General features: G+C 35.9%; 1 protein-coding gene across 1 annotated transcript in view; it reads left to right on the forward strand.

Annotated features, from left to right (window-relative positions):
* Nucleotides 1-16,413, forward strand: part of SGCZ (sarcoglycan zeta) — a 1,089,907-nt gene that overhangs the window by 1,060,961 nt on the left and 12,533 nt on the right. The window contains exons 6-7 of the mRNA XM_034647674.1: nt 1,079-1,151; nt 12,256-12,379. Coding sequence (XP_034503565.1) covers nt 1,079-1,151; nt 12,256-12,379 — 197 coding nt within the window. The remainder of the gene's footprint in view (nt 1-1,078; nt 1,152-12,255; nt 12,380-16,413) is intronic.

Consider the following 16,413-nt stretch of genomic DNA (forward strand, 5'->3'; position numbering starts at 1 on the left):
TAAGCCAAAAGAAAATAAAGTTGTTCCAAAGGGAATGATCTAAAACATTTATGTGAAATTACAAAAGAAAAAAAAAGAGATTTTGTCATCATCATCATCTTTTAAAAAATGTTGTTTTTGCATTTTTGAAAAGCAAAGTCATTCTGTTTAGCTCATTTAAATTATGGAAAGGCTCTGGGAATCTGGAAAATCACATAGAGTCAATAAATGAAAGTGTAGATAGTGGGGCTCCTGGGTGGCTCAGTCAGTTAAGTGTCTACCTTCGGCTCAGGTCATGATCCCAGGCTCCTGAGATTGAGCCCCACATCGGGCTCCCTGCTCTGCAGGGAGTCTGCTTCTCCCTCTCCCTCTCCCTCTCCCTCTGCCTCTGCCCCTGACTCCTGCTCGCTCTCACTCTCTTAAATAAATAGAATCTGTAAAAAAAAATAGTGTAGATAGAATATAATTCAACTGCCTGAGGAAAGTGTTAGAGTGAATGACCTCTTTGGGTAAGTATGACCCCACATGAAGTTAACTGTAATGAAATGATTTTGAGCAGTTCATGGTTTTAGATAGAGCCTTAGTTCCAATGAGGTCAAAGTAAGGTGCCGTGGATAATCTTTCTAATCAAAGGTGGGTGTTATGTGTACGAAGATTGCCAAATGCCCCGTGAGACCTGTGTCTTTAAAGAATTAGTGATATATTACATGAGAGCTCACTCTCCACATTTTCACTCACACTCTGCTGTTTCTAGAAGATTAGAACTGAGTATTGTGACCTATCCCTCCCTCAAATTCATGTACCTGAGAAATAAGAAAGGAGGAGATGTTCTTTGCTCTTTGATCAGAGAGTGAAAATCCTCAATCTGAATTTTGCTAAATAAGGTAATCTCAAAAGTGGTCTACAGAGGGACATTTGGATTTACACTCCTTGTCCTTTCACTACCTTGAACACATTTTCCAATTTTTCTCTTTTATTGTCTGTACTCTTGTTTCCAGTTGTGCCATTTTTTGGATGAATATTTGATGCATAAAAATAGAAAGGAAAACCGTGTCTGTCCACTTGCTTGTACTGACTGCTGGATTCCTGTTCTGTCCAGGCACTGAAGGAGCAGTATTCGGGCACTCTGTTGAAACACCTCACATCAGAGCAGAACCTTCCCAAGACCTCAGGTAAGTTCTGGCTCTTCCAGCTCTGTCAGACTTTCCATCGCTGTTGATTTACCCTTGATATACAAAAAAGTAAAATAGAAAATGTGCTACACACCTGTATAAAGAGTTGACATTCCCTACCTACATGGTAAGTAGTTAAGTATTTGATTGAGGGCAAGAAAATATGAGTTATTATTCAAAACTTCTATATATTTTTGCCCCAAATAAACATACAATGAATATAAAAATAAATACGTCAGACAGGAAGAGTGTGGAAAAGGCAGTTATAGAGGAAGTTTAGAGGAGAATTGATGAAAATCAGGATTCTGAAAAATCTTACATACACAATGAAACACATAACACACATAGGCAGAAAGAAAGAAAGAAAGAAAGAAAGAGAAAGAAAGAAAGAAAGGGAAGGCAGAGAGTAGGAAGAAGCTATATTTGGTCAGGGAATGTTATGTTGAGGGAAATACAAAGCAAATGTAAATAGTAATCAGAAAAAGGCAGAGCTTAATTGCCCTGTGATGGACTCCTCAATCTAATATTTCCAGTGGAATAGGTTTCTTCCTGATATTGTGCTATTTGTAAGAGGCACAGTTGTATGTAACAGCCCTCACTACCCAGGAAATTGTGAGACAACTTTATAGGGATTCTTCCCAGGATAATCACAGCAACTGTTAATAAAAGTTGAAATATTAAAATCTAGTAACTGATCAATGAATGTTCTTAACTCAATAAATAACTTAAGGTTTAGGGATCAAAGATATTTTATATAACTTATTGTGGTAATCATTTCACAGTCTATCCATACATCAAATCATTGTGTAGCGTATCTAAAACTAATAGAACTTAATATGTCAATAAAAAAGATGTTTTATATAATTACTTTCTGATGCATAAATTACATTCCAAAATACATTTTCTATGGGATTAAAAAGGACAATAATGATAATAAAAAAATAAATCACATATTAAAAGTCATTTTTAAAGCTGAATCAAAATACCAACCTGGGAGACAGTCTTTGTCTGGGAAAACACAATACAAATATTAAGCAAAACCCAAATTATTTCATAAAGATCAGATTCAGCCCTTCCCATTTGGATGAGTGGAAAAAAGTGTTCAAATGAAAATAGAAAAATAAAAAAAATTAAATGCAAAATAAAAAAGCCATACTTTCACAACAGTAAGTTTTTCAAGGCTTTATAGTTCTGTGATAAAATTTCCTAAGGAATTCTGTTTCACAGGATCTCAGGATTCCAGATCCAAACAGCCGGTTAATAATAACAGAAGATGGTGGCCATCTTCCTGTGATCAAGGCATTTTTTATTAGACAAAAATAATTTTTTACTCAATGCCAAAACCCCAAGGATTTAGGATGGTGGAAGAGTATGTATGAACAGCTGATCTCATGGTGTGTTATAGTTTTAACTTACGGCTCTTTCTTCAGTTAGGAATTTGACATTTTTGTGCAATTATTTATCTTATCCCTCCCCATCTAGCAAGATTATATGTTCCATTAGCCCAGAATCTGCATCCTTCCTTGTTTATCTTTAGTGCTCTAGCAGTCAACATGTATCTCACATAGAATTGTGTCTGACAAATATTTGTTCATTTGAATTACTGAACTACCAAAACTCAATAGTGAGGATGTCGAGTGTGTGTATTGTAAGAAATATCGTTGCTGTTACTGTGTTATTAAGACCCATGTGGCCAACATTGACTCCAATTGTTTTTGAACTGTGTTTTAGTACAGATGCCAGAGTTTAGTGATTCATTTAATAAAAAACTATTTAAATTATGCCATTCTAAAAGAAACCTCTTTTTACTTCTAACGTTTTAATAACTATATATTCATTGTATGATTTTCATTATGACAATCTATTGCCAAAAGAGAAATAAGAACTGCTATTTTAATTACCTTGCTGACATTGTCTCAAAATTCATAAGCGTGAATGTGAATTAAATTATAATTAGTATATAGTGTTTCTGGGTTTTATTTTCTAATTATTCATCAATTATTTAAATATGGCACTAAGCTAAGCTTATCTGCTAGTGCTAAAAGCAAATTAGCAGCCCCCAAGATGAGTGTTACTGATCTAAATTCGAAAACTGAAACAGAAGCAAAGCACAGTAATGATGGGGGTGTTCAATTATTCATTTGTGTACATGAAGATTAAAAGCAGTTTTCTGAGATCTTTACTAGTCCTGCTGACAATTTTCCTTTCAGGGCAGTAAGAAGTACTCTTAGTCTAATCAACAAGGTGAGATTGGTTGGCCAGGTAGATCAAATGGTAATTTGGGGGGGTAAGTAGCTGTGTTGTCTTTAATTTTGTTTTTGTTGAGAATAAAAGATTTAGACAGGTACATTTCAAAAGGTTTATTAAAGAGTATAGGTAGTATTTTGGTGTGGACATGAAGTCGATTTCTACAGTTTATTTATTCAACCAATGTTTGATGAGTGCTTCATGTGTGCCAAATTCTCTGCTAGTTTCCATGTCCACTTCAAGCCTACACTTGTAGATTTTCTATGATGTCTGATATAAAGTGCCATTGATTTTTAGCAGGGACCTATGTGTTAAAAAAGCAAAAGAAAAAAATGTATGTTGAATAGTCAGTAAGGACATACCAGTATATTTGCCCAGAATAGCCCAAGTATGAACATTTTTCCTTTTTTATTTCTTAAATTAATGTATAGCTAAATTATTACAGTTCAAAGAGTTTCTGCAGTCTCTGGTGAAGAGTGATGAAGCCCATTGTATATTGCCCAAAGATTTTTTGGATTTGAGTTTCATTAACTGTTCCAAGAAAAAACAAAAAAAAAATTTTCAGTAAAATGAATTAATACTTAATGATGTAACTGGCATCTTTTCATCATGTTAATTCTTGTACCAATATAATTTTAGACTGAAATGTTGAGTTTTGCAGACTCCAAATTAATCTCCAAAAACACATAGCTCTCGTTTACATCATGGCTGTGTTCAAGGAAAGGCCACCACGTGTAAGGTAGTGAGGATTTTGCACTGAGATGTTTTATCAATGAAAGGCTAAGATAAATTTGCTGAAAAAAAAATAAAATAGTATTCTGCTCCTCTGCCCTCCCCTTCCCCCTGTCTCCTTTTCCCTTCTTCTCTGCCTCTCTTTCTTTGTTCTTCCCTTTTACTCTTTCATGCTATGTATGTATTTATATATTTAGAGTTAATAGCAAGTGATCATTATGAGAAACTTGTCTTAGTTGGGAACACAGAGCAACAACTGATCTAGAAATATGTTGGATCTAATTTGAAGGAAGAGACCATAAAGGAAAATGCAAATAGGCAGAAAACAGTAAAAATTGAGGCAACAGAAACAATGTGATTTGCAGCTGAAAACTCACCTCAGCTCAAAGTGCTAAGGCATTAAAATTGCTCTTATATTCAGGTCAAAATCTGCATTGTTTTCTTTTTCCCCTAAAACATTTTTCGGTTCTTTTTCACATTCATTCCATCATTGAAATAAAAAATAACTCATGAATGCCCATTACATGCCTGACGCCATGTTAAATATTTATGAAGAGCGAGATACCTGATGCTTAAGTTCGGCTTAAGTTTCTATGTAGTCATTGCGTCTCACAACTTACTTTAAAAGGAGTCTGAATTCCTTTCTCATTATGTTGAGAATTTTTCTAGAGACGTAGAGCACTCATTTTCAAATTGAGATTCACATAACACCTTAAAAACGAAATCTTGTTGCATCTTTGGTGTGTAAACACCATTAAAGCAGAATTTCCTGGAAAAAACAGGTGATAGGGTGACTCGAGTTCAACATTAATCCTTTTCTCTGCTAGAATCTCTTGGTATCCACAATAAGAACTAGCCTGAAATCCGTTGCTATGATTGCTGTAATGCTTTCAAAATGAGCACAATTGTACTTCACTAATTCCAATGACTAATCACATAGGAATTCACAAGCTCTGCAAATAAACGTGGGTTTCATTTTTCAACAGGCCCTTTTAGAGAATGTTTTGTATAAAATGAATTAAAGTAAAAACCTCTACTATGTTGTAAACCCTCCTCAGGGAGGCTTGAGAATTTCTATATAGGAGAGAACAGGGTGTCATTTAAGTGTTGATCCTGTGTTCCCAACAGTCTGCTTATTAGATAGTTCTAGAAGGGAATACAGGTTTAGTCTAATTTGAGTTCCAGAGTATTCTGGAATGTTCGAGCTCCAGAATGTCTAAGTCCAGGCCTTCTATAGGGATTCTAGGCTTCTTTGAGAAGTCCAGCCTATCTAGAGAGACCGATACAACCTAAGACTTAGGTAGACAACTTTATCAGTTCTTTCTCTTTATGATTTTCGGGCTTTCCATCTTGTTTCAGAGGTTTTCTTTTGGATATTTCTGTATGTTCTAATTCTCTGTCATTTATTTTGTACACTAAGTAATTTATTTCTTAGTTTTATGCTTTGTATGAATAAAATGGGTAATTATGTTCTGAATTTTCTTCTAATTTTCCATTAAAAATTAGTCTGTGATTTATTAGTTTTTATATTTTGAATAGGTAATACTGGAAATTTTTCTTGCAGAGTGTGTTACAGATCTAATGTTATTGTGGAGAGTCAACTTATTATTGATTAAATATTATTGATTAAATAACCTACTCTTTTCCACCCAAAATGATTGCTGCATTTCCCAGAAACTAATCTCTCATAAATGATTTTGAGCTGTTTTAAATCATATTGTGTTCCATTGACAAATTTCTATTTTTAATTCCAATCTTATTTTTAATTAAAATAATTTCAATATTAAGTTCTAATTTTAAAAGGAAAATCTCCCACTTTAACTTCATTTTTAAAATCTAATAATTGTCACACATACTTTTTTTTTTAAAGATTTTATTTATTTTTTCCTAGAGAGGTAGAGGGAGAGGCAGGTGCCCCTCAGGGTAGGGAGCCTGATGTGAGACTTGATCACAAGACCACTAGATCACAACCTGAGCCAAAGGCAGACACTTAACCAGCTGAGCCACCCAAGCACCCCTGTACTTTTCTTCCAAAATAGTTTAACATGGTGTTTTAAGCTTCAAGAGACTCTATTGAGATTTTTGTTGGGATTTTATTACATATGTTTATTATTTTTTAAATATTGCAATTTTCATGATGTGGAAGTAGATATGAGTTTACTTTCATCCAAATAAACTTATCTCAAATTTTTGAATTTTTAGGTAAAGTAAATAATATCAGATGTTTTTTCCAGATAGCCCTCTCCCTGAAATAACTGTAAAATACAGACATTCAGTGATATAGCATTTATATTAACATGGTAATTTAGCAACTGGAAGTAAATATATCTTGAAAGCATCCCTATATGTCATTAGTATTCTTTATTGAATTTTAATAGTCAATGACAGTCAAACATTGGCATCAGTTAACAGTTTTCGTATTTGTATCTTCATAGAATAATGCCTTACAATTTTAACCAAAAACAAACTAAATGGATATTCCTTTAAGACCTGAGGCCACACCTTCTTCCCAAGATCTTATTATGAAAATTCTCAAACGTGCTCAATATTGAAAGCACCTTATAGTGACCACCTATATACCCTGGATAGATTCCTCCATTATCATTGTCCTGTATGTCTATAATTACACATGTACACATTCCACTAGACATCTGCCAGTATATCTTTCTTTTTTTGCATTTGCACATATGTTGTATAAATCTGTATACTTTGCCTATTTGCTTTGGCATGCGTATCATTAGCTTCTACTCAAGATTACTTACAGTTTCTTTTCTTTTACTGTAAAATAATTATGCAATGACATTCACAAAAATTAAGTGCACATTTCCAGAGTTTTGACAAATGCATACACCTGTGTAACCCAAATTCCTGTCACGATATAAAATATTATCATCGGGAGACTGGCTGGCTCAGTTGGTTAAGCATCCGATTCTATATTTCAGCTCGGGTCCTGAAATTGAGTACTGTGTCGGGCTCTGTACTCAGTGCAGAGTCTGCTTGTCCCTCTCCCTCTGCTCTTCCCCCTGCTGTCTCTCAAATAAAGAAATAAATAAAAATCTTAAAACGTGCGCACACACACACGCACACACATTATCATCACCTAGAGAGTTCTCTTATGCCCTTCCCAGGACATCCCCACCACTCCCCCCAGAAGCAATATTTTCTCTCACCTCTTTCACCCTGGATTAGATTAGATCGATTTAGTACTAACTATAAATTAATCTACAATATGTACTCTTCTTTGCAAGATTTCTTTCACTCCACATGATGTTTTTGAGTTCCATCTGTGTTGTTGTCTGTATCAATAGTTCTTTCTGCTTTACTGATGATTATTATTCCATTATATGAACATACAATATTTTTTATGCATTTTCCTAACTGATAGACACTTGGGATGTAGCCGGCACGTATTAAGTTTTATATGAAAATGTCAGAGCTTTCCAAAGTGATTACATCATTTTCTGCTAAAAATGAATAAGAATATCAGTAGCTGCACATTTTCCCCAATACTCACTGTTAGCATTCTTATTAATTTGAACCATTCTGGTGGATGTTTAGTGGTATTCCATGTGTTTAATTCACCATTACTTGATGAGTAGTGAGTGATATTCATGACTTTTTCATGTGTATATCAAACAACCATATATATTGTTTAGTGAAGTGTTTGTTCAGATCTTTTGTCCATATTTTGATTGTGTTTTTTGTATTTTTATCTTTGAGCTGGAGGATTATTTATATATCCTGGCACCAGTCCTTTGTAACATCTGTATTTTGTGGATATTGTCTCCCAGTCTATTGGGTATATTCATTTTATTAATGGATTTTGAAAACCAGCTTTTCATCTTGAAGACATCTAATTTATGTTTTAAAATATTTACTTGTTATTCCTTTTTGTGGCCTAAGAAAGTTTTGCCTACTCTCAAGTCACAAAGATATTTTCCTTTCAAAGCCTTATGTTTTAGAGGTGTCTGGGTGGTTTTAGAGGATGCCTGGTTAAGCATCCGGCTCTTGGTGTGGTCTCAGGTCATGATCTCAGGGTCCAGGAATGAGCCTTGGGTTGGACTCCCAGCTCAGCAGGGAGTCTGCTTGAGGATTCTCTCCATCTGCCCCTCCCCATACTTGCACACTCATGCTCTCTCACTCACTCTCTAAAATAAATAAATCTTTAAAAAATAATTTAAAAAATAAAAGCCTTATGTTATAGCTTTTACTTTTGATAACAGTAGGTGGTATAGATTGAATTTCATTTTGTCCATGCAGAGATTCTAGCACTGTTGAAAATACTTCACTTTTTGTCATTGGATCACTTTACTGTCTTTGTCAAAAATCGGATGACCATACTTGTTAAAGTCTATTTCTAGAGTCTCAATGTTATTCCATTGTTCTATTTGTTATTCTTATGCCAGGCCAGCAAATGTCTTCATTATTATAGTTTTGCTTGAAATGCTTAAAATGTGTAAAAGTTTTTAAGTTCAACATTGTTGCTCCTTTTCAAGTTGATTTTGGATATTCTGAGATCTTTGCATTAGCTACCTAATCCTAAACAAATGACTCAACCACACCAAGATTCAACTACTTCCTAAGTAAAATATGGATAGAGTATGCATTTCTCAGTATCGGTGGGACGATCACTAGATAATCCATGCAAAGTTTATGTGTAGAATGAGTTGAAGAGGCTGTCTTTTCCCCATTGGATAGTCTTTCCTGCTTTGCTGAAGATTAATTGACCATATAGTTGTGGAAATAAGATTTATATTATATCTTAATGATGATCACACTTAGTTTTATCAAGATTAACAAAGCATACAGTTGAAACCTGTTTAAAGTCTTAATCACTTCATATCTTGAAGGATTTAACAATACTATAAAATTACTACCACTTTTTGAATGTTTTTATGTACTCTTTGATCAGTTTTACATATATACAAATTATATAAATTATTAAGTACATATATAAAAATTATAAAAATTACTATATAGATATATATAGATATATATATATATATTCAGCCTCCAGTGCACTGATATCAGAAATTCAGCCTCAGTCTATTCAGTTCTCTTCATTTTTACCTGGGTTTGCATCACTGTACCAAGAAGTTTACAGTGTGCCAAAGTTTTTGAGGTGACATTTGGTCATTGGGAGCCTAATGACCCAAGCTGGCATTTGCCAAGAGGTTCTCATTCTTCTCTCCTCTTACTCTTCCTTCACTGCAGGTCACCATCCCTCACTCCTTTGAGAATCTTTGATTTCTTGTTCTCATCCTGAGATAGCCCTACTCTCCTCAGACGTCTAATACCTGAAGTATAAAGGCCCCACATCATAGAACTTGGCCTCACATAGTAGAACACAGAGAACAATTTGGAACCAATTCTGTTGATTTCCCATCCAAATCTTTATTCTGTGAATCAAGAAAACAGTTCTCCAACAGGTGGAAATACACACCAAGCTCTCACTGACTTTGGTTTTCTTCTGATTTTTTTTTTCATGTGCTGAATCATTTTCAACACACTAGATGGCTAGGTTTTTTTCAAGTCAAAATATCTATAAGATTAGGAAACTTAAAAGTTCTTTATCAACTTCTCTGCTCCATCTTCCACTGTTTGTGGCAAAAGATACTGTTTAGTAAATGCCAGAACTGCAAGGAAATGGGACAGGGAAGGAAATTCTGTCACTATCTCAAAATACTACCCCACCACATATTTATCTCCCTTAATTCTCCTAAGACCTATCTTATGGCCCCATAAGAAAACATTAAATTTAGAGACGTTGAAACTGAGTCTTATTGCTGCTGGCTAACTTTCTTGAACCCATCTCTCAGTCTTTACTGCCTCTTTGAATAGAGATCCTGTAAGTCGGTGTTAGCAAAGCCTTGTACTTTATGGCTGTGCTGACGATGGATAGCTGAGGTCTAAAATTAAGACAAATGTAATAAACGTTTTCTAATTAAATAATAAAGATGAAAATGGAAAAACTAAAAAGCTCAGAAAGACAATATATTTTAATGCTCTAGTACCAAATGTCAAACATGGTAGAAATATGATACAAAAACACGTGCACATTTAGTATGGATATCTTACTATCAAATAGATGAGTAAGAACCGCAACCCGTATCCCTGGAAACAAACTAAACCACATCAACTATTGATAAAGTAAGAGTGCTTTTTCTCCCACTTATAAGTTCACTGAGTTGTGTTTTCTTTGAATGTCAGATTCATAATCTGTTTTTGAATATTAATTTATTTTAATTAAGTACCTATCTGACTTCTGTTTGAATTATCATATCCAAACTTATATAATTACATTTAATGTTATGTATAATTAACCAACGAAAATAGTAGTGGTCACAGATATACTACTCAAGATGGTGTATATTGGGGATGTATTAGGGGATATCAATTATAAAATACACAGATTAAGAGAAATATAGATTCTATGTGCAGGTGTTCCTGGGTGGCTTAGTTGTTAAGCGTCTGCCTTCAGCTCTGGTGTCATGGGATCCAGCCCCGCATCGGGCTCCCTGCTCAGCAGGAAGCCTGCTTCTCCCTCTCCCACTCCCCCTGCTTGTGTTCCCTCTCTCACTGGCTGTCTCTCTCTCTCTCTGTCAAATAAATAAATAAAATCTTTTTAAAAAAAGATTTTATGTGCAAAAAGGATTATGAGTGAAAAAATTATAATTATCTTATTTTCAAGTTTTTCAATGCTGTGTGAAAATGTGATTTTTATTTTTCTAAAAAAGTACAAACATTTCTTTATAATATATATATTATATACATATATACATATATATACACATATATATACATATACATATATATATACACATATATATACATATACATATATATATATATATATATATACACACACAGACACATACGCACATATATATTGAAAATCTGACCCCTCCAGGGATTTTATAAAGATGTCCAAGAGGCCCATAAAGATGAAAGTTTCAAAGTTACTTTGGTGAGTGAAAAAAAAATGGAAAATGTCGAATTTACTTCTTCTAAATGCTAGCTCTACTCCTTCAATATCACTTCAAAGTCTTTAAGTTCAACTTCACTACTGAGAGAGAGCTGATCTTCAGAGTTCAAACTATTTGATGTGGTTTTCCCTGAAAAACAGCACTGGATCTGTTGCCCCAGAGGAAACCCGTTGCTCTGGATGACGGTGAATGTGAGCCTGAGGGGACTCTTGTCCTAAAGTTGTATGGGCAAGCAAGGGAACCACATACAATCACTGCCCCAGAACAGACCGTTTATCCAAAAAGGCCAATTTGGGATGGCTCCTCTGCTCACGCTTGTACTTTTTACCACTGTATTCTAGCTTCCATGTTCTGCCTTCTTTTGCCCTTTTCTCTAGTTTCATAATTAAAGATAATTTTGAAGCTGCCTCCGAACTAACTTTTTTGCAGGCACAACTATCTAGAACAGTTGTTATTTTTCCCCCTCATAATTTATGCAGTCGATCTTTGATCATACTTGAGCTGGTATATCACCCCTCATTTACTTGTTCTCTCTCCAGCCAATGTCAGTCATTCTGTGAACATTTTCCTAGGCCAGTAGAGGTCAGTTGATGTAGGAAATGGCTTGTTTCTGCATTTTAATTATTTCTAACAGTGTAATGAGTAGTTTGAAATTTTTCAGGCCTACAAAATTTTGACTGTGAATGCTTGAAAGTTCACAATATTAATGATTTTCATTAAACCTCTCCTTTGCAAGGCTCTTTATTGAGGGATAGTTACATGCTAAGTTGGTAGAAATGTATTTATTAAAACTCCATTAATTTTGAAAATATATAAAAGATTTAAACAAGTAAACTTATCATAACCTACTTTTCATGTGCATTGTGAAAGGAAACAGCCTAAGAAACTCTTATTAAATCATTAAACAAATGAGAGTAAATAATTGATGCTTGCAAATGAAGAGTTTCATAAAGAGCCAAAAAATAGCTAAGACAATCAAAAATGATTCTAAAGTTCATTTTGACTTCTTTGGAAAGGGCAAGGATTTTTATTTATGCCCACCTGTTCTACCTGTTTGCTTTAGTTACTAATGTTATCTTTTAGTCCATCATAATTCATTTTTCTTTCTACTATGAAGGAGTCTTTTGTTTTGCTCTTAGGCTTGAATCACCCACCAGGTCCTTGATAATGGAAGCTCCACGAGGGGTCCAGGTGAGTGCTGCTGCAGGAGACTTCAAGGCCACCTGCAGGAAGGAGCTCCATTTGCAGTCTACAGAAGGGGAGGTGAGTTCCCAGGGGCAGAGACTGGCCCTTTACTGCTGAGGGTGCTTCTCAAATTATATGCATATTGCTCCAGGTGACTGATTCATGAGAGAGCTTAAATTATGGAAATATAATACTTCCTGGATAGGAAATTTGGTGAATCTGATGTTATTTTCTTAAAACAAAGCACCATTTATTTTCTACGGTAAGATACCCATTCGTAAGTCAATTTTAAGTGGGGCATCTAAATTCCTGTAGTTTCAGACTTAGCAGATAAACAGAATGGATATCAAGATAATATCAAGAATGAAGGCAGTCTTTGTTTTCTTTTTTTTCTCTTTTGGTCTTCCAAAAAGTACTTTGAAAGTTTGTTTATTTGTGTAGAAATGGTTCCTATATTTCTTCTAAAAGAAAAATGAAAAGTTATTTTACTATTTAGCCCAATTGTTACTCTCTAAATAAGTAGATAGATACATGCTAACATCTTTCTCCCATGTTACTTTATTTCCTCCAAGAATCTCCTGTCTGTTGTCATTCCTTTAAAGATCATTCCCTTTCCCTCACTGCCTGCTGAAAGGAGCCCTTTGTCTTCCACCTGCCAGGCTGGCACTGGAATGCCATAGGCACACATTCACTTCATGTACATTATTTGTTACATACAGTATGCTTGTTGTGTCAACAGAATGACATGTTTGTCAGTTCTGGAAATTTCTCAGCATTGGGTCTTCTCCTGTTACCACTCCCCATTTCTTCTATGTCCCTTTTCTGAAACTCTGAAGAAACACATAGTATTTCTTCCATCCCCTTACCCTCCAGATCTTTTAGCTTCTCCTTCCTAGTTTCTATTTCTCTGTCTCCCTGTGCCTTACTCTGTTTAGTTATTCAGATCTACACGTCCAGATTCCTTTTCGGTATCTAATCACTTATTTAATGCCTCCACTGAGTTTTTAATTTTAATAATTTGGGGCCCCTGGGTGGCTCAGTCAGTTAAGCATCTGCCTTCAGGTCATGATCTCAGGGTCCTGGGATTGAGCCCAGCGTTCGGCTCCCTGCTCATCGGGGACCTGCTTCTCCGTCTCCCTCTACCCACCCTTCGCCCCCCACCCCCACTTGTGCTGTCTTTCTATCTCCTCTCAAATAAAATCTTCAAAAAAATAAAATAATTTTAATAATTATGTTCATTTTTAGGATTCTTATTTGTTATTTTTTTAGAAACCTGCCCAGACATCTTGGAATTTTCTCTTTTGCTTGCTTGTTTTTAATTCTATTTTAATTATTTCAAATCCTTATACACAGTATATATTGTGTATGTTTTTGCTACAATTCCCAACGTCCTTGAAAGTCTAAATCCATTGTATTGCTATTTCTACCAATTAAGTGCCTTAATATTTTCTTCCTTCTCATGCTTATTTTATCATGAGCTTATAAAGGTCAAGTTGAGAAGAAAAAGAGTGGAAGAATAACTTGAGAAAGATGTTCTGGAGCATTTTATACCTCTTCAGATGTAAAGATGAAGGCAGAAATCAATAGAATCGAAGGAGAATGTTCCTTCTTACCTTTATGCCATTATTTCAGTTCTTGTTTCAAGATGAATTTTAATTATATATTTTGCTTCTTTTATTATAAACAAACTTACTGGCAGGACCATATTAGCATCTAAATGGATATTACAACTTAAATGATCTGGAAATAGGCTTCATAATATTTTAAAAGTATGTCCATATTACCTTTCAAAATTTCTTTCTGCTACACTTACAGAATACAATACTTTTTCTACCGCAGCAAGATGGAAATTTTTCTTAAATATCTTGCATCCTTTTTAAAGAGTTCCTTTTATCATGCTAATAATTTCATTCAAATTATTCGTAATGAATCATTCCATAATAAATATTGGTGGTTAGTAATCTCTGTTCTGTTCCTATTTATGCACCACTTTACTTCTGTTCTTTTATTCAATGTATCAGCAGAATGAATCCTTGGATTCACTTACAGGTTAGCATTTAATTGTGTACTGAATATTATGCTATAAATAAATCATAGCCAGAGATTTTCAGCTGTGGCCATTTTTTTTTTAAGATTTTATTTATTTATTTGACAGAGAGAGAGACAGCCAGCGAGAGAGGGAACACAAGCAGGGGGAGTGGGAGAGGAAGAAGCAGGCTCCCAGTGGAGCAGGGAGCCGGATGCTGGGCTGGATCCCAGGACTCCAGGATCACACCCTGGGCCAAAGGCAGATGCTTAATGACTGAGCTACCCAGGCACCCCAGCTGTGGTCATTTTTTATGTTAATAACATAAAGACACAGAAAAGCACAGCACTTTATATTAGAATAAAATAACATGTAATTTTCCTAGGAAAAAGTCTGAAATGATATGAATGAAATCTTTCTCTTTGCTTCACTGACTATGCCACAGAAAAGACAAACTGATAATTTACTAAACAAAATAGATGTGAAGTCCCTGCCTTAGACTGTTTTTAAAGTAGTTAGGATCAGTACAAACATGGTACTGAGGTAACAAAGTAACAGACAAAATGCATAAGAATGAAATTGCCTGCAAAATTCTGCACTGACGAAGCTTCAGTCATGTCGGACATAATGTTGCAAGGAATTTTAAACTCCGCTCTGAAGACAACCCGAATCATAATACAGGTGGAACTTCAGGGGTAAAAAAAGTGTTACACTACACACGCGAGGCAATGACGCAATAACATAGGCTACAAGATCACAGAGAAAGAGGGAAGCCGTTTTTAGTTTGCAAATTGATTGAGATTTGCTCTCACAGTGATAGGCCTGATTTCAAAGGGTTAGAAAGGGATAAATGAATTCTTTTTTTTTTTTTTGCCTTTTTAATTTTTTTATTTTTTTAAATGATTTTTTATTATATTATGTTAGTCACCATACAGTACATCCCCGGATTCTGATGTAAAGTTCGATGCTCCATTTAGTTGCATATAACACCCAGTGCACCATGCAATACGTGCCCTCCTTACCACCCATCACCAGTCTATCCCATTCCCCCACCCCCCTCCCCTCTGAAGTCCTCAGTTTGTTTCTCATAGTCCATAGTCTCTCATGTTTCATTCCCCCTTCTGATTACCCCCCNCTATAGTGAGGAGGAGGGTCCATAGTACTGGGGTTGGCGTTGGTGCAGACTGGTTTGCCCTGGCCTGGGCTTGCTCCTCAGCTGGTGCTTTGCTCTGCAAGAAAAGCAATGACAGCCAGCAGGCAGCAGGGAGTTTTCCAGGTCCACAGGGGCTTGTTCCCAAGGTCCCTGACTGTCTCAGGTCTATGCTGCTGAAACCTGGCCAAGCGGGGTTGGAAAGAATCAATATGCAACACCTCTTTTACCTCATGATTTATTTTTCTATCTCAAGCCAAGAAAATATCCTTTTCTTTTTAAAAGCGTCAGTCATTTAAATGTATCTATTAATAAAACATACTTCCCTTATATGGCTGAGGGAATGGTACGGCTCTCGGAAGCTTACGGAATTAAGTATTGTCCTATAACCACGTGCTGGAGAGAGTAGCCCCGGAGTGGACCGCAGAGCTGCAGGGCCGCACACCTGCTTCAAATAAGGCCCGAGTCCTTCAAGGGTAATTGTGTTGATGAGGCCTCCACCGCTGTGCTTGCTTGACACAGCTGCCACCGGCTCGCCCTACCTGTGCAAACCTGCCGCTCCCCGCAGCCTTTCACCAGAGCTACCCGCTTGCAGAGGGTTAATGCGTATCTGTAAAAGCCACCAGGGGGGAGGGGGGGCATTGTGTCAGCTAACAGCTCCTAAGCACTGGGGCTAACCAGTAACTACAGTCACAGCTGAGCCATTCCCAGCAGCCTACATTCATTTGCTCCGTCCCACGTGAGCCTCCTCGCCACTTTCCATTTACACTCTTTATCGTGTATGTCTTCAGGTTTCTCGGACAAAACACCAGCTCCTGACATTTCCTCAGTGTGAACGCATCTCCAAACATGCAGACCCAGACCCCACTGTCCCAGAGCTTGCCCCGTTATATTTTTGGCATTTATGGAGTCTGGGATTTCTGCCCTCTGCAAGCG

The sequence above is a fragment of the Ailuropoda melanoleuca genome, chromosome 18 (assembly GCF_002007445.2).
Source record: "Ailuropoda melanoleuca isolate Jingjing chromosome 18, ASM200744v2, whole genome shotgun sequence".
Classification (NCBI taxonomy): domain Eukaryota; kingdom Metazoa; phylum Chordata; class Mammalia; order Carnivora; family Ursidae; genus Ailuropoda; species Ailuropoda melanoleuca.